The 25,363-nt window shown below is 43.4% G+C and overlaps 1 protein-coding gene across 2 annotated transcripts in view; it reads left to right on the plus strand.

The window, feature by feature from the left end:
* Positions 1-25,363, plus strand: part of UGGT2 (UDP-glucose glycoprotein glucosyltransferase 2) — a 137,298-nt gene that overhangs the window by 45,102 nt on the left and 66,833 nt on the right. For both annotated transcript variants that reach the window (XM_060233610.1, XM_060233611.1), the window contains exons 11-15: positions 9,303-9,394; positions 12,537-12,687; positions 18,439-18,558; positions 22,878-22,963; positions 25,016-25,151. In XM_060233610.1, the coding sequence (XP_060089593.1) occupies positions 9,303-9,394; positions 12,537-12,687; positions 18,439-18,558; positions 22,878-22,963; positions 25,016-25,151 (585 nt within the window). The remainder of the gene's footprint in view (positions 1-9,302; positions 9,395-12,536; positions 12,688-18,438; positions 18,559-22,877; positions 22,964-25,015; positions 25,152-25,363) is intronic.

Genomic DNA, 25,363 nt, shown 5'->3' on the forward strand with positions numbered 1-25,363 from the left:
GAGCTGGTGGAGGAATCTCTCCCGCTGTACCACACTGAGACTTCCAATATGTTTATTGGTTTGGTGTAGTGCAGGGGTAGCCAATGGTAGCTCTCCATATTTTTTTTTGCCTACAACTCCCATCAGCCCCAGCCAGCATGGCCAATGGCTGAGGCTGATGGGAGTTGTAGGCAAAAAAAACATCTGGAGAGCTACCGTTAGCCATCCCTGGTGTAGTGGTTAAATGTGTGGACTCTTATCTGGGAGAATCGGGTTTGATTCCCCACGCCTCAAATTTCAGCTGCTGGAATGGCCTTGGTTCAGCCAGAGCTCTCTCAGAGTTGTCCTTGAAAGGGCAGCTTCTGGGAGAACTCTCTCAGCCTCACCCACCTCATAGGGTGTCTGTATTGGGGGAGGAAGATAAGGGAGATTGTGAGCCATTCTGAGTGGAAGGCGGGATATAAATCCAGTATCATCATTATCATCATCATCATCATTATGAGGTTGAGGGAGGATCCTCATGAATAGCATAAGGGCCAAAGTGTAGGATGGGGTCTGCAATGGGGAAGGGGGATTCATGGAAACTCCACCCCCCCCATCTCTGCTGACAGGATGCTCCCCAAAACAGACAGTACAATACAGGCCTTTTTGTTTTCATGAACTCCTGACACGTTTATGCCGTGGCCTAACAATTTTCTTCAGTTTTAAAGCCCTGGAGCTGTTTTTTCTCTCTCATCTTTTTGAGCCTCTTGCTCTTTTCAGTAGGCATCTTTTCACAACCCCCTATTTTAATTTTTCCTCGCTCTCTTTGCCTCACTGCAGATTACTCACTTTTATTAGACTGCAGCAGCTGTAGAAAACGCAGTATAAAGATGGTATTGAGATCTGGTAGTTAAACAGCTCTTAAAATAGATCTGAGTGTGTTCTGATGTCAGCGACCGTCTCTTTTAGAAAAATCCTGTTACCTGACAGAAGACCTTTGAGCCTCTCCTTCAAATGTCATCTCCAAACTAACGTTTCATTAGATGCGGCCCTAATACATTTGCACAAATTATATTGTCAAAATGGCAAGCGGGAGCGTATTTAGACACATGCGTTAAATTGTCACTCCCTGTTTTGAACCTGCCATGCGAAGGAGATTAAAACGTAACTTTAAAGAGCGGCAGCAAAAGGCTGTTGGTCCTTTGAACGTGTGTCTGTATAAAACAACATTTTGGGATTAATTTGGGTGTAAATTAAACCTGACCGCATACTGTTAACGCTGTCCTCAGAGACTCCATGAAAAAAATGTTTTGAGTTCACATGAACATAATGGTAAAAAGCAATCCCTATTTTGTCGTAATATAAGTTTTTGGCAGCTATTCAGACATCACTGGTACAGCAGAATAAATTGTCATGCCGTTTTAAGCTACAGGATATTCGTCTAACAGCGGGAGAGGCAAGGTCTCAAGCTGTGCAGAACTGAAAGATTCCCCTCTAAGATAATGAAAGTTGAATAGAAAATGCAATACAGGGAAGAGGCTAAAGGCTATTAAGGACTGAAAAGTATATGATGATTAGATGCAGTCAGGAAAGCATTCAGGGGAACTAGCTACGTTTCGGAGGATGTTCCAACCAAAATAATATATTAAATTTTGTAGGCTTGTGAAAGCCATCTTCTCATTTTTACTTTGGATTTTTACTTAACCCAGTGGAAGGAGCTCACCTCATATGGCCCTTGTGCAGCACAGCTTTTGTAGCAGGCTTGGCGAAATCGTGTCTCCTGATTGAGATGTTCCTTTTTTTCATTGTACATAGGACAGACGGAACACAGTACCGCCCTGTTATACAAAGAGCTTTACAAGCCTTTAATTTTGCTTGTCCTTGTCACACCTACGTTATATTCTGACTCCTATTTTATAGGCTATCTCTGATCCATAAGCAAATGCGGAACTGAGCCATTATTTGAATGCAGGAGGCATGACATGTTGCCGTCCCTTATTGGTGGAATTGACTCCCAAAAGATGTCAGAGCCTTGTGGGACCATGTGCAGTTCTGCAAAGCCTGCAAGATCATGCTATTCCATCTTGCATTTGACTGTTAACTGGAATTAGATGGAATGATTGTACCATCAAACCTGCTAAGCCATTTCTGAGGGCACTAGATATGAAGGATGTCTATTAAGACTACCTGAATGCCACCTACTTATTTATTTATTTAACTGTGGTTTCTGGGAAACTGCTGTTTTTTGGTTGAGTGGGCTGAAGGTGAAGGTGATTGGTGCTGGCTGATTAGGAGTGGCTGTGTTCCCCACCCTCTTTGCATTGTTAAGCTGCGCCTTGCCAGAGGCTGAGCACACTTCAGAGAGGTCTGAGAGAGAGCAGAGCAACTCTGAGATAAGCTGAGATGGCTGGGGAAGTTGCTGAGAATTTCTGAGTTTGGTGACTGCTGAAAATTCTGAGTTGTGGTTGCTGGGAAACTGCTGTTTGCTTGGTTGAGTGGGCTGAAGGTGAAGGTGATTGAAGGTGATTGGTGCTGGCTGATTAGGAGTGGCTGTGTTTCCCACCCTCTTTGCATTGTTAAGCTGCGCCTTGCCAGAGGCTGAGCACACTTCAGAGAGGTCTGAGAGAGAGCAGAGCAACTCTGAGATAAGCTGAGATGGCTGGGGAAGTTGCTGAGAATTTCTGAGTTTGGTGACTGCTGAAAATTCTGAGTTGTGGTTGCTGGGAATCTGCTGTTTGTTTGGTTGAGTGGGCTGAAGGTGAAGGTGATTGGTGCTGATTGATTAGGAGTGGCTGTGTTCCCCACCCTCTTTGCATTGTTAAGCTGTGCCTTGCCAGAGAGCTAAAGGGCCCTTGGCCTGTGGCTCTTAGCCTGAGGGCTCTGTAAGGACCAAGAACCCAGATTCCTAATTTCCTTGTGCTCCCAATAAGGTAAGTTGGCCCTCCAGAAGGGGAGCCACATAAACAAACAGGATTTAAAGGGGACTGTATATTTTTGAAAAAAGCTATCATGAAGGTAGAATGCCAGCAGGGGGGTGGGGGCTTTCCAGTGTTTTGTACTGAGTGTCACATGTATGACTATCTGCCCACTGGACAGAAATGTTGGGTGTGTGCTCGATGCAAGGAGCTCCTGGTCCTCAGGGAATGAGTTTGTACCCTTGAGGCCGAGGTGACTGACCTGGAGAAGCAGAGGCAGTCAGTTAGGCACTCGAGGAAGACTCTCGGGGGCGTACTAGATGAGCCCCGCTCGGAACGTGGCAGCCCCGTTGCTTCCAGGGAGCATGAGGGTTGAGAGGAAACAGGGCACCGTGCTGAGGATAAGGGGAATGCGCCCTCAGAAGGGACCTCTTCTTCAGTTGGTGAGCAGGAATCCTTTCGGGCCAAGGAACCATCCCTGGGCGGGGAGAGAGGAGGGGTCTTGGTAGTTGGTGATTTGATCCTTAGGCAAGTAGACAGCTGGGTGGCAAAACCGCGTACTGACCGTATGGTGCAAAGGTAGCAGACATTTCGTGTGTAGTAGATAGGCTGATAGTGCTGGGGAGGAGCCAGTGGTCGTGGTGCATGTTGGCACCAACGATGTGGGGAAATGCAGTCATGAGGTCCTGGAGGAAAAATTTAGGCTGCTAGGCGGGAGACTTAAGGCCAGGACCTCCAAGGTAGCCTTCTCAGAAGTGCTACCTGTTCCACGTGCAGGGCAGGAGAGACAGGCACAAATTAGAAGTCTCAGTGTGTGGATGAGACAATGGTGTAAGGAGGAAGGGTTTAAGTTTGTTAGGCACTGGGATGCTTTCTGGAACAAGCAGGAGCTGTACAAAAGAGACTGTCTCCACTTGTCCCCAGATGAAACCAGGCTGCTGGCGCTTAAAATCAAAAAGGTGGCGGAGCAGTTTTTAAACTAAATCTTGGGGGAAAGCCGACAGGAGATGAAATGTCTCTGGTTCGGGAGGACTCATCTCAAAGAGATGAAGGGTTAGCTGTTACTTTTCTACCGGGTAATGGATCAGAGTTGTCCACTGAGATGGTGACAAACAGTATGGACTGTCTGCCAAAGTCTCGAGGCAGCAGGAGGAAGGTTGCGGGCCTAACTTGCCTGGGAAGTTATAGATGTTTGTATGCAAATACAAGAAGTGTTCGAAAAAAAAATGGTGAGTTGGAATGTTTAGTGTTGGGAGAAAACATAGAAATTGTGAGAATTTCAGAAACTTGGTGCAATGAGGAGAATCCGTGGGACACTGTGATTCCTGGATATAAGTTATATCGGAAGAATAGGGAGGGAAGGGTTGGAGGTGGGGTGGCTCTGTATGTCAGAGAGGGTATACGGTCCAGTAAGACTGAGGTCAGAGAATTAGATTCCCTTCTAGAAATGCTTTGGGTTGAAATAGAGGGCCCAAAAGGAAATTTAACTATGGGAGTTTGTAATCGCCCACCAAATCAAAAGATAGAGGACTATTATAATATGATGGAAGGATTAAAGATAGTGGCTAAACTTAAAAACTGTGTCGTTATAGGTGATTTTAACTATCTGCAGATTGATTGGGTCAATATGTGTTCTGGTCGAGAGAAAGAGATTGAGTTTCTTGATGCTCTCAATGACTGTGCTATGGAGCAGATGGTCTCAGAACCTACCAGGGGTGGGGCGATCCTGGATTTGGTCTTAAGTAATGTCCAAGACTTGGTGAGAGATGTAAAAGTGATCGCACCGCTTGGGAGCAGTGTCCATAACGTTGTTGATTTCATCATTTGTATAAATAGAGAGTTGCCCCAAAAGACAAGCACAACCACGTTTAACTTTAAAAGGGGTAAATTCTCTGAGATTAGGAGGCATGTGAAGAGGAAACTGAAAGGAAAGGTAAATACAGTCAAAACCCTTGGGGAAGCTTGGAGGCTATTTAAAACTACAATCCTAGAAGCTCAGATAAAATATGTACCACAAGTTAGGAAAGGCACAAACAGGTATAAGAAAAGGCCTGTTTGGTTAACAAACAAAGTAATGGAAGCTGTAAAAGGTAAGAAGGACTCTTTTAAGCGGTGGAAAGCTAGCACAAGTGAGATTAATAAAAGGGAACACAGGCTGTGGCAAATCAAATGCAAGACTGTGTTCAGGCAGGCAAAAAGGGACTATGAGGAGCATATTGCAAAAAACATAAAGACCAACAATAAAAATTTCTTCAAATATATTAGAAGCAGGAAACCAGCCAGGGAGGCAGTGGGGCCCTTGGATGACCAAGGGGTAAAAGGATTACTGAAGGAGGACAGGGAAATGTCTGAGAAGCTTAATACATTTTTTGTCTCCGTCTTCACTGTGGAAGATGAGAAGCGTTTGCCCGCTCCAGAACCACTTATTTTGGAAGGGGTGTTGAAAGACCTGAGTCAGCTTGAGGTGACAAAAGAGGAGGTCCTACAACTGATAGACAAATTAAAAACTAATAAGTCACCAGGTCCGGATGGCATACATCCAAGAGTTCTGAAAGAACTCAAAGTTGAACTTGTGGATCTCCTGACAAACATATGTAATCTTTCATTGAAATCTGCCTCCGTTCCTGAGGACTGGAAGGTAGCAAATGTCACCCTCATCTTTAAAAAGGGTTCCAGAGGAGATCCGGGAAATTACAGGCCAGTCAGTCTGACTTCAATACCGGGAAAGTTGATAGAAAGCATTATCAAGGACAGAATGAGTAGGCACATTGATGAACACGGGTTATTGAGGAAGACTCAGCATGGGTTCTGTAAGAGAAGATCTTGCCTCACTAACCTGTTGCATTTATTTGAGGGGGTGAAAAAACATGTGGACAAAGCAGACCCAATAGATGTCGTTTACCTTGACTTCCAGAAAGCTTTTGATAAAGTTCCTCATCAAAGGCTCCTTAGAAAGCTCGAGAGTCATGGAGTAAAAGAACAGGTCCTCTTGTGGATCAAAAACTGGCTAATTAATACGAAGCAGAGAGTGAATATAAATGGGCAGTCTTTGCAGTGGAGGACGGTAAGCAGTGGGGTGCCGCAGGGCTCAGTACTGGGTCCCATGCTCTTTAACTTGTTCATAAATGATTTGGAGTTGGGAGTGAGCAGTGAAGTGGCCAAGTTTGCAGATGACACTAAATTGTTCAGGGTGGTGAGAACCAGAGAGGATTGTGAGGCACTCCAGAGGGATCTGTTGAGGCTAGGTGAGTGGGCGTCAACGTGGCAGATGAGGTTCAATGTGGCCAAGTGCAAAGTAATGCACATTGGGGCCAAGAATCCCAGCTACAAATACAAAGTTGATGGGGTGTGAACTGGCAGAGTCTGACCAAGAGAGAAACTTGGGGTCATGGTAGATAACTCACTGAAAATGTCAAGACAGTGTGTGATTGCAATAAAAAAGGCCAATGCCATGCTGGGAATTATTAGGAAGGGAACTGAAAACAAATCAGCCAGTATCATAATGCTCCTGTATAAATCGATGGTGCAGTCTTCTTTGGAATACTTTGTGCAATTCTGGTCACCGCACCTCAAAAAGGATATTATAGCATTGGAAAAAGTGCAGAAAAGGGCAACTAGAATGATTAAAGGGTTGGAACACTTTCCCTATGAAGAAAGGTTAAAATGCTTGGGGCTCTTTAGCTTGGAGAAATGTCGACTGCAGGGTGACATGATAGAGGTTTACAAGATAATGCATGGGATGGAGAAAGTAGAGAAAGAAGTACTTTTCTCCCTTTCTCACAATACAAGAACTCGTGGGCATTTGATGAAATTGCTGAGCAGTCAGGTTAAAATGGATAAAAGGAAGTCCTTCTTCACCCAAAGGGTAATTAACATGTGGAATTCACTGCCACAGGAGGTGGTGGCGGCTACAAGCATAGACAGCTTCAAGAGGGGGTTAGATAAAAATATGGAGCAGAGGTCCATCAGTGGCTATTAGCCACAGTGTGTATATATACATGTGTGTGGATATATATATATCATTTTTTTTTTTTTGGCCACTGTGTGACACAGAGTGTTGGACTGGATGGGCCATTGACCTGATCCAACATGGCTTCTCTTATGTTCTTATGTTATTGTATTGTAATTAGCACCTGATCGTTACTTTTTAGTTTAATATTTTTATATTGATGTTGTTTTTTTTATTATGAATTGTGAGCTGCCCTGAGCCTTCTTTGGCAGGGCGGGATATAAATCAAATAAACTAACTCCAAGAACATGAGAGAAGCCATGTTGGATCAGGCCAGTGGCCCATCCAGTCCAACATTCTGTGTCACACAGTCGCCAAAAAACCCCAAGTGTCATCAGGAGGTCCACCAGTGGGGCCAGGACACTAGAAGCCCTCCCACTGTGCCCCCCAATGCACAAGCACTGGGGGTTATACGATGTATCTGTTACCATGTTATCCTTCAAACATACAAGCGGCTAGACTAGTCTAGTCTTGGACCAGATTGGGTAGATGAATTGGTCAACCTCATCCAGTCTAATAGGCAAGTGAGCCCAGTTGTTTCAGCTGGATGTTCTTTCTGTAATGGAGTCTGTAGTAATTACAACGGTGACCACTGTACAAATGCATTTGTGTTCATCCGGTGTTGAAACTCAGGCATCTGGCACCAAGCCTCATTTTCGATGTCAAGAACAAATCTCATTTTGTTTCGTAAAGGGACTGAACCGGGTTAATTGCTGGCTCGCACACTGCCACCTCTCCTCATGCCAGGCCTGAAGACCGAAGTCTTCAGTGAGTTGTGACATTTGAATGTAATTGCCTGGCCAAATGGAGGTTGCTTTTCTTCACCACCACCCCCTCTTAAAAAAACAATAACAACCAGTAAGTGAAATTCCTCACTAGTTGGTATAATAAAAATCAACCTCAGTAAGGTTGTCTACACCAAGTTTTCCTCCGTTGTAGACCGTACTGATCCCCATGAATCCAGTCAAAGGTTTTTCACTAAATGGTTCCCAATCTTGGAGAAAATAGATAATGAGCTTGTATATGTTCATTCTTTTAATAAGAATATGATTTATAAAGAGATTTTGTATTTATAATTTGTCCAGAATCCAGTGTCATGTTCTAAATTCTTGATCCTAATGTTATTTTCATTGTTGTTATTATTTATCATTATTACTATTTTTAATATCATTAATATTACTGTTATTGTTTTTAATATGGATATTGTTTGTGAAATTTATAGTAATATTTTTGTACTTGATCTCACTGTTTATAATTTCTTTAAATTTTTCAATAAAGTTCATATTTTCTTATTAAAAAAAATTAAGGGTGTCTACGCAAGGGGAAAGGAGTGCAGGAGGGAGTGGAGTCTGGCAATTAACCAGGCTGATAATTGTCAAAAATCAACAAATGTTTGGTTTGTGGTATCTGAAATGGGCCTAAAACACAGGGAAGTTGCTTATTTTGAAAGCTTGAAAGATATTTTTCAGTAACACCTTGAATGTCTTGAGCTTCGCTGGATTTCTAAGTAGGACTGAATTCAAATTAGCAATATTGATTAGGGTCACCAGTTGTGGGTTGAGAAGTACCTGGAGATTTGGGGGCGGAGCCTGAGGAGGGTTGGGGGTTGGGGCATCATGCCATAGAGTCTGACTTCCAAAGCAGCCATTTTCTCCAGAGGAACTGATTTCTGTCACCTGGAGATCAGTTGTAATAGTGAGAGATATCCAGTCACCACCTGGAAGTTGGCAATCCCAGTGAATGTTAATGGTAGTTTTGACCCAAAAAGGTTAATACATGAATAAGGCCCAGCCAACTCCAGTTCCCTGCAGCCAGCCAAAGTACTGAGGCAATCGGCCACCGGTGACCAAATTGCAACTTGCCATGTGTGGCTCCTTTATACATGTTGTGTGGTTCTTGAATCCCCCACTGCCCCATTGAACAGCTTGGAGAAGGCATTTGTCTCTTTAAATCACTTCGCCAAGCCAGTTGGTGGCTTGGAGAAGGCATTTAAATTTGCTTTATTTCCACCTCTTTTTCCTCCCTCATCTCCCTCCCTCCCTCCCTCCTTCCCACCTCTGATGTTCATGTCTGATGCTTATTCTATGTGGCTCTTACATTAAGCAAGTTTGGCCACCCCTGCGATAGGCTATGACCTGGGGCCCTCAGACAAAAGCAAGATGAGGCGTAACTGCCCAATGTATTCCTGCTTCCCTCCCTCCAGACACAACAGACACTCCTGTTTGAGACACTCCTCAAAGTTGTTATGCAGAAAAGAAGAGACATTCCTCATCTGTGATAATACTTTAGTTTCATCTCCCCAAATTGACTTGATTCAAGTATTTTGGTCTGAAATCCTTGTGTTTTCCTTAGTTTCCTGTTTTGTACTGTTTGACTAAGTCACAGTAAACTTGGCATTTTGTTTTTATTTTTTTTAGCATTTGCATGAAACCCTCGGACTTCAGCCTGGTGAAGCACGTTTATTCCTAAATGGTCTTCCTATAGACTTGGATTTCCATGATCCATTTAGGTAAAGTATTAGCTATGCCGCTTCTCTTCTTATATTTATTAGTTCAAAAGTGCCGTTACCCTTATCAATAACCTGCTGTAAGCTGTGGTTAGCTGTACCTGAGCGATCCTAAGAGGAATATTAATAGGTCATTCTGCGGTTGGTTCAATACTGTGCTTTATGTCTGAGTCTGGGAGAAAAAAAAAAAGATTGATTGGGAAACAACCTTGTGGCTTAGTAAATAAGCAACAGCTTTTATTGTTAAACCACTGAGCTCGTTACAACAATTATGCTATAAATAAAACAAGATAAATGTGCATTAGCAAGGTTTGAATAAACAACAGAGATTACATATATTGAAGTGGACCCAACCAGCTTTCCTGTTGATAAAAAGGGGGGAAGATTCCCCATCTGACCACTCAAAAAAGCTCTGCTGGGGGAGAATGGATACTTGAAGGGCTGTCATATTGAGGATGGTGTGGAATTGTTTTCCGCGGCCCCAGAAGGTGGGCCAGAACCAGGGGGTTGAAATTTAATCAGAAGAGTTTCTGGCTCAACATTAGGAAGAACTTCCTAACAGTTAGAGCAGTTCCTCACAGGCTTCCTCGGGAGGTGGTGGGCTCTCCTTCCTTGGAGGTTTTTAAACAGAGGCTAGATGGCCATTTGACAGCAATGGGGATTCTGTGAATTTAGGGGGAGGTGTTTGTGAGTTTCCTGCATTGTGCAGGGGGTTGGACTAGACGACCCTGGAGGTCCCTTCCAACTCTATGATTCTATTATTCTTAAGTTGTGAGGTGAGAGGTGTAGCAGGGAGGGGGAAATGAGTAAGTGGGAGATCTGGTTGGATCCACCATCTTTGGAATTTGCTGAATGAAAATCTGCATATTTTTGCCAAACACGCAAAGGAGTGGAGTATAATAAGTCTCATATAATATCCCACAACTCACCAGATTAAGCTGAGCAAATATTTTCCTTCCATTTTTATGCATCTCCCACAGACCGGGCTGCTTGATCGCTAACAACTTTATCTTGATTAGACAACAGGCGTACCACTTGTGCTTTCATTTGCATTTTCGAGAAAAGACACCTAGATTGGTGGTTGCTGAATTTGTTTTTTTTTTAACATGCAGTATAGTCAGTGTGAATACACACAACAATTAGATGGCTATGTCCCGCTAATAATGTGCCAAACAGTTCCCCAGATTTTCAGCTGACTCTCAGGATGTGTTAATTTACAACCTCTCGAAGAGCTAGAAACTGCAAACAGCCATCTCTATACACAGTTAACGTGATCGTGAGACAAGTACTTAAGTAGCTACACTTGAAACAGCCATGACATTTAAAAAAAATAGTAAAGGTGAGGTTTGAAGTTTGTAGCCAAAGAACAAGCTGGTCAGTTCAAGTCAGTATGTGAAATTCAGCCACTTTGCTCCCCCTTTCCCCACTCACATAGCCAAACCATATGGGAATGGGGTATTTTTAGCCCTTGATGGCTGCTGCTGTGATGGTAGAAGCCAGAAATGGTAATATTACCCTGTCAGGATCTTGACCAGGGGTGTCAAACATGTGGCCCGGGGACCAAATCAGACCCCTGTTGGACTCCTATTAGGCCCCCAAGCAACTGGCTGTTATCTGCTTCCTTCTCCCTCTCTCTTGCTTCCTCCTGCTTGCTTTACAAGGCTTGCACAATCTCACAGGAGCTTCCTTTGCCCAGTTCCCTGGATCCCATGGGAGAGATGCAACGAAAGCACTTTTAAGACCAACGAGTGTTAATGTTTTAAGTTTTTAAATTTTTAATTGTGTTTGTATGTCTCTTTTATGAAGTTTATATCTCTGCTACCTGGCATTACATTTTATGACACATAGCCTGGCCCAACAAGGTCTCATTTATGTTGGATCTGGCCCTCATGAGTTCAACACCCCTGATCTAGACTGCATGCCTTGCTTGGCTCCCTCTTCCAGCCCATTTCCTTTCTACCATAGTATGCAACCCTTCTATCCTCTGTGCCCTGTTTTGCTTCAGTCCCACATACTCCATATCTCAGCCACCCACTGTGTCCTCAGACCATTGCTTTTCTCTCTATTTTTCATCTCTTCCTTTAGCTACCTTGTGTCATATTTTCGCTCTGATGTAGAAGATCTTGTCAAATCTTCGAATCTAAGCAGGATCAGCCCTGGTTAATATATGGGTGGGAGACCACCAAGGAAGGCCAGGGCAAAGACAGGCAATGGCAAACCACCTTTGAATGTATCTTGCCTTGGAAACCCTGTGTGGTTGCCATAAGCCATCTGCAACTTAGTGGCACTTTCCACCATCACCAGTCAAGCTTTCTGCCTATTTCAGTTTCCTGTGCTCTCCTCTCCCCTTCTGGCCAGAGCATCCGGCCCTTCCTGTTAAAGTAAAGGTAGTCCCCTGTGCAAGCACCAGTCGTTTTCGACTCTAGAGTGACATTGCTTTCACAATGTTTTCATGGCAGATTTTTTATGGGGTGGTTTGCCATTGCCTTCCCCATTCATCTACACTTTCCCCCCAGCAAGCTGGATTCTCATTGTACCGACCTTGGAAGGATGGAAGGCTGAGTCAATCTGGAGCCAGCTACCTGACCAGCTTCTGCTGGGATCGAACTCAGGTCGTGAGCAGAGGGCTCCGACTGCTGTATTGCAGCTTTACCACTCTGTGCCACAGGGCTCTTCTTCCTGTTAAAAGAGCTCCCTAACTCTGATTGGTCTCATTTTTTCCTGCCTGTTCCTCAAGATGTGATCTCCATCTATTTTTTTCTTCAGGTTCTTTTTTACCAGTCTGTTGATTCCACTGCACCACGTTTTCAGTTTCCTTGCCTTGAACTCTCTGTCCCTTAGATTTTCCTTTGCCTCCCAGGATCCCTTCCCAAAAATCAGCTTCCTGCCTTATAAGGGTTTAGCCCCCAGCCAAACTGACAACTTTCCGTCTCCACATAAAAGATGGACTACATGTTGCTTAGTTCCCAGAGCGACTGACATTCTTTGCCACCAGTCAAAGGACATTGGTGTCAAAGCACTGAATGCTAGAAGTGCAAATGCAGTGTATGTTAAGAGAACACATTATTCATGAAACACTTCATTTATTAAGCTCTCTTTCCTGTGTGGATTTTTATTTTGTTTTGTTTTTTGTTCAAATGCAAAGTATTTTAGAAACTCTGAAGAGTGAAGGGAGAGCAATGCATGGACTTCACACCCTGGGAATTAAGGGAGATATTCTTAGTAAATTCATGAGATTATCCGTCCATGATGCTGATGATGCTTATGCGTTAGACTTCCGTCACTCTTCAATAATAGTGAGTAACATTTATTTTGAAATTCTTAAGTGCTAAAAAAAAATCCCGTAATCGATCAATTGCTAAGAAATGTTTGGGGCTCTACCTTTCTCTTCATTCCGATGTAGCTTTATATGATTGACAGGTGTCACGTTCTCAGGGTGTAGGCAGCCAGGAGTCCAAAGCCAGTCCAAAGTCAAAGTCCAGGAAGTCAAGCAAGAGCCAAGTCACCAATGCAGAATCACAAACCGGAATCAGAAGTCAATGTCCAAAAGCCAAAAGGTCAGGGTGCCAAGGAAATCAAGCAGGTCAGGATCAGGAATCAGGAAGGAGTGTGGATGCAAGCCGGAGAATAGACTTGTTGCTTCCACAAGGTTACCAGGTCCTGGGTGGGAGCTATATGGGAGTCTCAATCAGCCAGCTCCCTGGGTGGCAGTGACTCTGCTAGAACTCAGGGCTGAGAGATCTGAAGCATCGGTGTGCCTCATGTCTTCGCTCTGAAAGTTCTTTCCAGAGCCTGCTTCGAACTCTTGAGATGGGAGGAGGAGATTAATTGTCAACAGCTGACACTGGTGCCTGGAGAGTGATTGATGGGCCAGCTGCTGTTTGTTCAGCTGAGGAACTGGCTGGCAACTCTTCCAGGTCTGTTAACCCTTTCAGCTCCTTGTCAGGGCTCATGACAACAGGTTGCGTAATTCTTTCTAAAGCTTCTGCTGCTTTCCAGCAGTGCTGTTCAGCAGCATTTCTAGGAAGTCCTTGGAATTTCAATTATTTTATTTTAGTTTATTTATATCCCCTCCTCCCCCACAAGGGAGCTCAGGGTCACAATGTGTCAATAGAATACATAAAATACACAGAATGAAAACATTTTAAAAGAGCCAGTTTGGTATAGTGGTTAAGTGCACGGATTCTTATCTGAGAGAACCGGGCTTGATTCCTCACTCCTCCACTTGCAGCTGCTGGAATGGCCTTGGATCAGCCATAGCTCTTGCAGAAATTGTCCTTGAAAGGGCAGCTTCTGGGAGATCTCTCTCAGCCCCACCTACCTCACAGGGTGTCCGTTGTGGGGGAGGAAGATAAAGGAGATTGTGAGCCATTCTGAGATTCAGAGTGAAGGGCGGGATATAAATCCAATAACATCACCAAACCTTCCTCCTCCTCCTTAAATTAACAACTAATTATACATTACTAATCAGATCTAAGATGGCAGCTATTCTGGGCCTTCAGTGCCTTCTGAGGAAGCTGTCCTATTGTCTGGTAATGCTTTGAAGATCTCGTAAGCTGAAGTGACGAGTCAAAACTTTATTCAACAAGCAATGATGTAATTATTTTTGGGAAGAATGCTAATAGCGATGGTAACAGCCATTTATACAGGGCCATCAGTGTACATGGAGCTTTACAGAATGGCATCAGGAGTTAACAGGCAAATTATTGATAACTGGATAGGCAAAGATAAGAAGTGTGAGGGAGTTTAGATTACGAGGGGACAAGAGAATATCTGTCTAAAAATTCTAATGAGTTATGTTAATATGATTGATGATTCTTTGAATGATTTTCATGTCTAATGTTGAAGAGTACAGGATGAAAAATGGGGCTTTGGGAAAGGATTTGAGTATTACAGCCAGCATTCTGATAAACAGCAGTGAGTGTATGGCTGCAGGGATTAAGGCTTGGTGCAGACATCAGAGGAAACCATGGTTTAATTAAAGCTGACTTTGATTAGTATGATTGTCCAAATTTGGGCCACTATGCTAACTGTGGTTAACATTTATATGTGTCAAAAAAGAAGCTGAGATCATGGTTTGATGTTGGTTTATTCACAACCATTAGTCATAAGTATAGTTTCATTCGAGGTATAGAGGTATGCAAAAAAAAACTCCACACCACAACCTCTCCCCACCTCCCCAAATCAGTATTACCTGATATTTCTGAATCCCAATACTGTTATGGTATTCTGATTCAGGATTTTTTTTGGAGAATCTCGAGATTATTTCAGCTCTATTATACCCTCTGGGGACCATCGTACTCAATGTGGAATCTATCTGGGGGTGTCTGGGAGGGCCTATTTTTTGAGGTAGAGAGACAGCTTTTCATCATAACTGTTGGTGCCTCTCCTCAGAAGAACTCCCAGGTTTCAAAAAGATTAGACCAGGGATCTAATTCAACGATCCCTCTAAAACTGTGGTGTCTTTGTGGGCTAAATTAGTTTGCTCTGGGGTAATTTTTTGTGAGCTAAGACAAAAATGTGTGAGCTGGAGGCTAAAAAGCTGTGAGCTAGCTCACACTAACTCAGCTTAGAGGGAACATTGGTCCAGTTCTATTGGCTCCCAAAGAAGGTGCCCCCATCCTCCATTGCTTCCAATGGAGGGGGTAGCAAGGGAGATAGAACCCCAGCAGAACAGAATCGAAGTAATCTCTGCAGTAGAAACTGAAGTGGGAAGGAGGGATTTTTGCAAACCTAGCAGAACCAGTGCTACTGTGGCAGTACAAACCTCACAGGACTAAGACAAACCAGAGAATCTCTGCAGCAGAAACTGAAGGAGGGGGGCATTTCTGCAAGCGCAGTAGAACAAGTGAAAAACACAGAGTGCCCAGCAGAACTCAGTGCCATTGTGCCAATGCCAGCTCAACAGGATGGATGTTAAACACAGACTCACAGTCCAAGCAAGGGGGGATTGGAACTCTGTTGGACCAACCTCTTATTATTATTCAAGCTTCCTAATTATATATGCAATCCATTCTGCCTGTTAAAGGCTTTCATTCAGCTCACAAGCTTTTATAGATGTATCCAGAGTAAGGAAATTTGTTTTGTATGGATCTTTCAATTGTTTGGCTGTGGAGAACTTGAATATCATTCATTAATAACATCCCCAGTTCTTCTTCGTTCAGAATGCTGTTGTTGAATTTGTTAAGACTCGAGTGCAATTGAAAAACCAATTATTCCTCTGTTCAGCCACCATATTTCATCCTTGTATTTGTTAACTGTAAGTGTGCTTTAGCGGATAAACAATTAAAGAAGGATCTTTGGCAATGAATGATAAATTTTCTTATAATTGAGGAAGAAATCGAAAGCGGGAATCTCAGAGAGTGCCAAATTGCCCTATATTGACATGTACAGAAATACTCGTAGTGGCTAAACAAAATTTAATTTCTTACTTAATGCAACAGGTATTGTAGCATTTCGAAGAGGAGTAAATTCTTCTCTTTATGTCGTTTTTAAGTGAAATGTTAATGACTGAAGTGCATTGGGCTGCAGTAGACTGGGTTTTGTCTGTTTTTAAGTCGCTTTTCTCCTTTTTTATTCATTGTGTTTTAACTGTGCATATAAATCACAGTGTCCCCCCCCCCCCCAATTTAACTAATTTAAAAATATATCAGTGCTAAAACACTTTCAGTATTTAGCACTGGAAAATTTTTAAATAACTCCTGGGAAATATATTGGGGCCTCTTCTGTGAAAAGATCATAACACTGAATAAGTTTCGAGTCAAGTGGCAGCTTTTAGACCAACAAAATTTTATTCAAGGTATAAGCTTTGGGTGCGTGCACACTTCTTCAGATACATTGAAGTTGAAGTTACCAGTCCATCCATATAGAGGGTAAGAAGCTAATGAGCATACAGCGTAACAAAGGTGTTTAACAGATAGAGTTGCCAGCCCCCAGGTCTGAGTGGGGTATCCCCCATTTTAGGGGATGTCTCCCCACTACCAGCCAGGTGGCCAATGAGGGGAACCCCAACCCCAAGCAGTGACACACCTGACATGATGATATCACACAGAAGTGGTGTCATCACATGAGGATGCTCTGGTTTGAGGGCAGAACTCTATGGTTTGACAGCAATTTTGCTAGAGTTTTGCCCTCAGACCATAGCATCCCTGTGTGACATCCCCAATATGATGACATCATTGTGTTGGCGACATCACTGCTTGAGGGCACAGCCCCACTTCCTCAAAGTAGGCTCCTTCCCCCCACTGGTGAGAGGGATGGACCTAGCAATGCTGTTAACAGTTGCAAGGGCCAAACTGAAATAACAAGCTTTGTTTATATGGCCACCGTTTGATTGGATTTAATTCTGAGGGGGAAACTTTGTTCTTTCTACTTACTGCTATGGTATGCATAGCTGTAGGAGTCCCGTGGTGCAGAGTGGTAAAGTTGCAGTACTGCAGTCCAAGCTCTCTGCTCACAACCTGAGTTTGATCCTGGCGGAAGCTGGGTTCAGGTAGCTGGCTCCAGGTTGACTCAGCCTTCCATCCTTCCGAGGTCAGTAAACTGCATATCCAGCTTGCTGAGGGGATAGTGTAGATGAATGGGGAAGGCAATGACAAACCACCCCATAAAAAATCTGCCATGAAAATGTCATGATGCAACATCACCCCAGAGTCAGAAACAACTGGTGCTTGCACATGGGACTACCTTTACCTTTTCTATGCATAGCTGCAGGGACATGTGTCTATGCTTTCAGTTCACCTTTCAATAGGCACAGGTAGAACATGCTGCAAAACTGTCTGCAATTTGTGGCAGTTGTTTCATAGATGCTAAGGAGTTCCTTAGAAGAGGAGTCAATGTAGGAAACATTTCCAGGTGGTAGGAAGCTTTAAAAATGCTGCTGTAGCATAATTGGCTGTATAAGTCCTTTTTGTTAAATACAAATTTTAAACATGATACAAGTTTCCATGTATCATGTAAGGGAAACAGTTATCGACCCAGCCGAATGTGGTGGGGACCACTCACACAGGGTCTGACCAAAGAAAATCTGTCCTGCTGAAAGGGTGATACTCAGCAGAGAAGACCTGAATGATCAGTTCCTGTCTTTATGGCTGAGTCATCTTATACAGTTCCTGGCTGTGCAAGAATCCTTGGGGAAGAGCTGTTGTTCAGTGGTAAAGTATCTGCTTTTCAGGCTTGCTTTCGAGCATCTTCAGTTAAAGGGATTAGGTGGTAGGTGTTATGAAAGACTTGTGACCCTGGAGATCTGCTACCAGCACAAATAGGCAATGAGAAGAGGTTGGATTTATACCCTGCTCTTCACACAGAGTCTCAAAGTGGCTTACAAATGCCTTCCCTTCCTCTCCCCACAACAGACACCTTGTGAGGTAGGTGGGGCTGAGTGAGAGAACAGCTCTGAGAGAACTGTGGCTTGCCCAAGGTTACCCAGCAGCTGCATGTGGGGGAATCAAACTCAGTTCTCCAGACTAGAGTCTGGCAACCACTACACCAGGGGTGGCCAAACTGTGACTTGGGGGCCACATGTGGTTCTTTCGCACATATTGTGTGGCACTTGAAGCCCCCACCACCCTGTCAGCCAGCTTGGAGAGGGCATTTCTCTCTTTAAATCACTTCTCCAAGCCAAGTCAACTAACAGATTGGATAATGCATTTTAAGTTAAGTTAAAGTTGCATTTTAAGTTAAAGTTGCTTTCTTTCCACCTCTCCTCCCCAACTATTTCCTCCTTCCCTCTGGCTCCCAGCTCTCAAACATCTGACATTCATGTCTTGCAGCTGTGTTTATTCTATGTGGCTCTTACTTTGAGCAAGTTTGGCTACCCCTGGGCTACGCCAGACTGGTTGTACTTACTTTGAAAGACCAATGGTCTGACTCAGTATAAGGCAGCTTCTTGTGTACATATGGAAAAGCAGCTGCCGCTCAGTTAAGTAAAGGCTTATAAGGGCCTAAGCAATACTGACAGCCTTACACCCTCAGGGGCTTTAGCATGGAACATTCAGGAATGTATTGGTCATAAATACCTTATCTGGTTTCCCCCCCCCCCCCCCTAGTGGATCAATAACATAGAAAAGGACCAGACCTATAATGAGTGGCCTACAAGTTTTCAGGAACTTCTTAAGCCAGCGTTTAGAGGAATGATGCGACAGATTCGGCGCAATTTGTATAACTTGGTATGTATAAGTGTGCTACTGAATTTCTCTGAAATTACAGTCTGTTCAGACACTGGGGTTCTGGATGAGGAGGCCACTAAAAATCCAGTTTCCTGTAGAGCAGCAGTCCACACGTGTGGGTATAACGCTTAGAAGCGCATCAATTGCTTGCAGTGTATACATAGCAAAGCTGGCCTTTTCCTGCTGTCACTAGTGCATGCATGCATACTTTGTGTACAACTGGCAATGAATAGGACATGATGGTTGACAGCATTGCTACATCAAGGGGGGTTTGGCCTAATATGCAAAGGAGTTCCTGCTACAAAAAAGCCCTGCTAAAAATTAAATGTCAGTTAAAAATTTTGAAAGCATCCAAATTAACTTCTACCTGCAGATCACCCACTGATTCTTTTCTAGCCCATCTTTTAGGGAGGAAGCACTTTGATTGTATTAGTCCAAAGAAAGCAGTTGTGTGAATACCGGCATTGATCATGTTTGGGCTGCTACAACCCAACTTTTTTGTACCCTTCCTGCTAGGAAATGACATTAAAATGTGCAGCCTTATGGTTGGGTAGCTTTTAAATACCAAACTTTCAATTCATCCTTACAGAGAAAGCAGAGTTCTATTATCCCTTATGATTAGACTTTTAATTTAAGAACATTTAACTATGAAAGAACCTATTGATGTCTGTCTGGAAGTGTAACTAAACACCGTATTAAATCCTAATGCGGTTTACGTGACGCGGCTTATCTTAGCCTGATTGCTACTGCCTGCACGTATTTGAAAAGGCATGTTCTCAAAGTCAAGAAGCGGAGGCAACCAGAGTTCATTTGTCAATGGCGCATAGGGTTGTGTGAATGGCCCCCACGTCCCTGAAGTCCAAGTTCCTATTTGCACCTGCATAGCGCTGGGTATGAGTTAAGAATTCGAGCACCAGTCTGAAGTATTAAACACCCTGACAAACTGAAAAATAAAAATATATGTCAAGAGTAATATTTTTCCCAAGAGTAAAAAAAACTGCACAAAGCATACCGATTGATTGTATACAGGGCTTTTTTTTTTGTAGGAGGGACTCCTTTGCATGTTAGGCCACATGCCCCTGATATAGCCAATCCTCCAAGAGCTGTTAGTACAGGGCCTACTGTAAGCTCCAGGAGGACTGGCTACATCAGGGGTGTGTGGCCTAATATGCAAAGGAGTTCCTCCTACAAAAAAAGCCCTGTTTGTGTATATTTTAGATTTGATTCTTTTTGGCCAGGGAGAAGAGGTTTACTGCAGGTATTGATAGGCATACAAGTTTTGGGTTTCTGCAAAGTTAGAATAACGATTTTATTACTGTTTATTGCACAGAACCAAATCAATTCTAAAGTTGCTCTTTCTTTTCTTACTTAAAAAAAACACGTCCCTAGCTATTTAACCGGGAATATGCGAGATTACACACTTTGTTCTACTGCTATTTAGCATAGCTCTCATTTATATGGTAAACCTGTATCTGAGCTGTACAAGTTCAGACTGTAATAGGGGATTCACATTAGCATACCAGTAAACAGCTATATTAATTTTTAATTATTCAGAAAACATGGATGCTGCCTCTCCAGAGACGTATTGGAGGCAGCTCTCAAAGAAAAAATGTAAAACTTGCAAAACAGCTGTGTAAAGATAAGCCATAAAAACAAACTAGCTAGAACCTTCCTCTCCAACATGTAGATTTCTTTCTGACAGAAATCTTCTTGTAAGGAGGGAAATTCTGTCCTGTGAGCCAGCTTCAGGGTTGCCAGCTGGGGGCTGGGAGATTGGAGCTTTGGGGGTGGAGCCTGTGGGGTTTGGGGAGGAACTTCAATGGAGTATAATGCCCTAGAATCTACCTTCCCAGGGCTTTTTTTGAGCAGGAACACACAGGATTGCAGTTCCGGCTGGCTCGGTGTCAGGGGGTGTGGCCTAATATGCAAATGAGTTCATGTTGGCTTTTTCTACAAAAAATGCCCTGTCCAAAACAATGGTGCCATCAGGGGATGTGGCCTAATATGCAAATGAGTACCTGCTGGGCTTTTTCTACAAAAGAAGCCCTGCACCTTCCAAAACGGCCATTTTCTCCAGGTAATCTGATCTCTTGTTAACTGGAGATTAGTTGTAGTCATGGGAGATCTCCAGCCACAACTTGGAGGTTAGCAACCATGGTCACCATTTGCAATAACGGAAGAGCCGAGGCACAAGTTTATTTCCTTAGTCAGAACTTGTTTTGTGTGTGTGCGTGTGCTCTCATGTGGCTTTCAGGTCAGCAAGGGAACGGAAAAGTGAGATGAACATAAGGTTGCCAATCCCCAGTTGGGCAGAGAAATAGGTTACAAAAACCTCCGTCAAAAACCAGCCTCAAACGTTATACACCATACCAATGTTCCCTCTAAGCTGTGGAGTCTTGTGAGCAAAAATTCTACTTCATTAACTACTGGCATTAAACTTGTGAGCTGCTGCATAAATTAGTTTGCTCTGGGTCCATTTTTCCTGAGCCGAGACAAAAAATGTGTGAGCTGGAGGCTAAACAATTGTGAACTAGCTCACAGTAACTCAGCTTAGAGGGAACGCTGCACCATACATATATTTCATAAATAACTACAGAAAAATCCTTCAAAATTCATCATAAATCATATTCACAATACATAAGGAACCTATACCCTCACCCACAATCACTTAAGATGAATCAACATCCAATATTTCCAATGGCTGGGTGTAGGCAAAAAATTCCAACGATGAAGTCTTATACGAAGAACAATGCTCCTAATGTTTTTAATGATTTATTGCAATTTTATTTTAGCACTGTGTTGTTTTAACTGTTGTTAGCCACCCTGAGCCCTTCAGGGGAGGGCGGGATACAAATGTAATATAATAAAATAAATAAAGGTTTTAGTTCCAAGTAGCAAAGTCTTCCATGGAGACCAAAGCTCCTACAGGTTTCTTTTTCGTACAGCCAGGCACAGTAAGTGATACCCCACGCGGCAGTCTAGTACTCTAGTCCACGTTTTGCATTCGCTTCTACGAGCCCAATCTTTACAATACATTCATAGAAGACCATCAAGGTTCTGGAACCTGGAAATCTAACAGACATGTTCTGAACCTTGTTGGTCTTCTATGAATGTATTGTAAAGATTGGACTCGTAGAAGCAAATGCGAAACATGGACTAGAGTAGTGTAGCGTATCACTTCCTGTGCCTGGCTGTACGAAAGAAAAACCTGTAGGAGCCTTGGTCTCCATGGAAGACTTTGCTACTTGGAACTAAAACCTTTAGGAGCATTGTTCTCCATATAGAAGAAGAAGATATTGGATTTATATTCCGCCCTCCACTCCAAAGAGTCTCAGAGCGGCTCACAATCTCTATTAACTTCCTCCCCCACAACAGACACCCTGTGAGGTGGGTGGGGCTGGAGAGGGCTCTCACAGCAGCTGCCAGAGCTATGGCTGACCCAAGGCCATTCCAGCAGGTGCAAGTGGAGGAGTGGGGAATCAAACCCAGTTCTCCCAGATAAGAGTCGGCACACTTAACCACTACACCAAACTGGCTTCATCGTTGGAATTTTTTGCCTACGTCCAGCCATTGGAAATATTGGATGCTGATTCATTGTTCAGTGACTATGGGTGAGGGTATAGGTTCCTTATGTATTGTGAATATGATTTATGATGAATTTTGAAGGATCTTTCTGTAGTTATTTATAAAATATATGTATGGTATATAACGTTTGAGGCTGGTTTTTCACAGAGGTTTTTGTAACCTATTTCTCTGCTCCACTATCTGCATAGCTCTTTGTTGGTTGCTCAATCCCCAGTTGGGAGCAGGGTTTGGAGGCTCTCCCCCCGCTTCGAGGTCATCAGAAAGTGGGGCAGGGAGAGAAATGTCTACTGGACATTCCATTCTGCCCTATGGAGACCGATTCCCATAGGCTGTAATGGAGAATTGATCCACAGGTATCTGGGGCTCTGGTGGGGCTGTTTTTTAAGATAGAAGCACCAAATTTGCAGCGTAGCATCTGACGCTTCTCCTCAAAACAATCCCCAAGTTTCAACAGGATGGGACCAGAGGGTTCCATTCTGTGAGCCCCAAAAGTAGATACTCCTATCCTTCATTACTCCAAATGGAGGAAAGGCATTTAGAAGGTGTGTGGCCCCTTTAAATGTGATGGCCGGAACTCCATTTGGAGTTCAATTATGCTTGTCACACCCTTGCTTCTGGCTCCACCCCCAATGTTTCCTGGTTGCACCCCCAAAATCCCCAGCTATTTCTTTAATTGGACCTGGCAGCCCTAGATGAACATTGTGTTGGACCTGTGAAACTTTTTCTCCTGCTAGGTCCTCTTTATTGACCCACTACAGGAGGAGGCACTTGCCTTCATGAAACTTGTAGAAGTCATCTACAATCAAAAAGTACCTATAAGGTAATTTCAATATTATTGTGTCTCTTTTTTTAAAGATGCCATTTTGTTACATACAGGCGGAATCAAATCCTGCTCTAACTGCATTTGATGGGAACCTGGATTTCCCGTGGTAGAACATGTTCTGCCTTGTCGATATATATGCACTGCGTACAGCGTGCAACATTGCTCATCCAACCACCTATCTAAAGGGTTTACTAAAATATTTATACTCCTCCTTTCCCACCATCAAATGGGATGTCAGCTGCAGAATCAGAATTAGTCGTGCCCAGTTTCTGTCTCTGGGGAAATCACTCCTTTTGCTTCCAGCTGTGTTCAGCATTACTGGTCAGCAGAACAAGGAAACTTGATGGAGCAGTTCTCTAATAGGCCACAATGAATGCGACAGAAATGTAGGTGGGTTGCTTAACCCTCAGCTTTAGAGTGATTGCTGTGACAGTGGATCTGTCTTTGAACTACTTCTGCAAAGACCTTGCAGCCATCAGAGTATCGGTGGTTGCCCCCTATCCCCCATTGAGGGAGGCTGGCAATCCTACTAGGGCTTTTTTTTTTGTAGCAGGAACTCCTTTGCATATTAGGCCACAACCCTCTTATGTAGCCAATCCTCCAAGAGTTTACAGGACCCTTAGTACGGGGTCTACTGTAAGCTCTTGGAGGATTGGCTAAATCAGGGATGTGTGGCTTAATATACAAAGGATTTCCTGCTCCAAAAAAATGCCCTGAACCCCCTACACATTATTTTGGGAAGTTTAACCCAAAGCAGGCAAAGCCAAAGTAGACAAGACAACAGGAGCTACGTAAACATCCCTCCCTCTCTCTCTCTTCCCCCCACCCTTGCTCTCCTTTTCTCTTCCTCACAGTAAAATGAATCCTTAATTTGAGTCAGGGCTGCAGCATGCAAAGGGGAGGTGTTCAGCTCTTTCCTCTATGCTATGTGCATTATCTGAATCCTCCTCTCACTCCCAAGAAATGTTCTGTTTCCACGGGGAGTGCTGTGTCTTGCATTTCGGTCCCTGAATTTACATCACAGTGCGGTTACGCGCGCTAAAGGGACCAGCGGGAACCCACGGGTCACCTGACTGCAAGGGACTGCTATAAACAGTCTATGAAAATCTGTGGTGGGAAGTTTAACTGGTCTGGATTGGACCTGACTGGGGAGAGGGTTGTTTCGGGTGAATGTATATAAACGGGGACCCGGCCCCGCCATGTTGTCTTTTGTGATGTACTAGCTAAATAAAGTATGTTGACTGTTACTCGTGTCTGAACCCAGTACATTACAGGGAGCAAAATAAGTCCCTGTGTATTTATCTATTTTTTTTTTAAATTCAGACTGCAAAAATGGTGTGGGATGAAAGATTAGTCTCTTCCCTCCCCCATCCCAAATAAAAACTGGGATTCCATATGCAGCTGCAAGTGAAATTTTTAAAAACGGTGGTGAGTTCCGTTTACAAGATCTCCCATCACTGCCTCAAGCGGAAGTAAAAAGCAACATACGCTGGGTTATCTCTCAGTCTTGCCATATTTCAGCCTTGATCCAATATGGCTTTTGTCTGTGCTGGTCACATGATCGCCAACAGAGCCTTTTTGGACAGGCATAGGGGACCCCCTTTTCCTTTTCACCAGTGGAAAAGTGGGTTGGATTGAACCCGTTGTCTCCTTTCTTCATGCACTGACTGCTGGTACAGTACTGGAGGATACCTTGCATATTATGCTAAAAACCATTGTTTCTGGCACTTTTCTTCTATGTATCTTCAAAAAAATGGTCAAGTGTTTTTGTACTAGTTTAAGCTACTCAGCTTTCTAATGTACCTCCTTGGTCACTTACCTAGGCCACCAAAGTCACTAGTAGGATGTTGTAAGATAACACTTGACTACAATTATTTTAAATGCTGTGTTCCACTGGTACTAGTCTTTTGAATCTCTTGCCATTTCAATTTTGCACACTAAAAATGTCAACGTGCCTGTTTGTGCATATCTAATGTGTGTATCTGTGTTAATCTGCTTTGAATATATGGTGTGTGTGATTCTTGTACAATTTTCATCTTTCCTGAGCAGAATTGGATTTGTTTTCATCTTAAATACTGACAAAGAGGTTGATGGAAATAAGGATGCAGGAGTAGCTTTGTGGAGAGCCTTTAACTACATTGCAGACGAAGTCGACGTTGCTAAAGCTTTCACCATCATAACAAAGGTTAGTGCTGTAAACAGATGAAAATTCATGCTTGCCTCAGGGTTACCTTTGCTTTCCTAGAGGTATGAAGTAGCCACAGGCAATGTTCCCTCTAAGCTACATAATCTTGTGAGCAAAAATTCTACGTTGTAAGCTACTGGCATTAAAATTGTGAACTGCTGCATACATTAGGGTGCTCTGGGGTCATCCTTCCTGAGCTAAGCCAAAAATGT

This window comes from Heteronotia binoei, chromosome 3 (assembly GCF_032191835.1).
Source record: "Heteronotia binoei isolate CCM8104 ecotype False Entrance Well chromosome 3, APGP_CSIRO_Hbin_v1, whole genome shotgun sequence".
Lineage (NCBI taxonomy): Eukaryota > Metazoa > Chordata > Lepidosauria > Squamata > Gekkonidae > Heteronotia > Heteronotia binoei.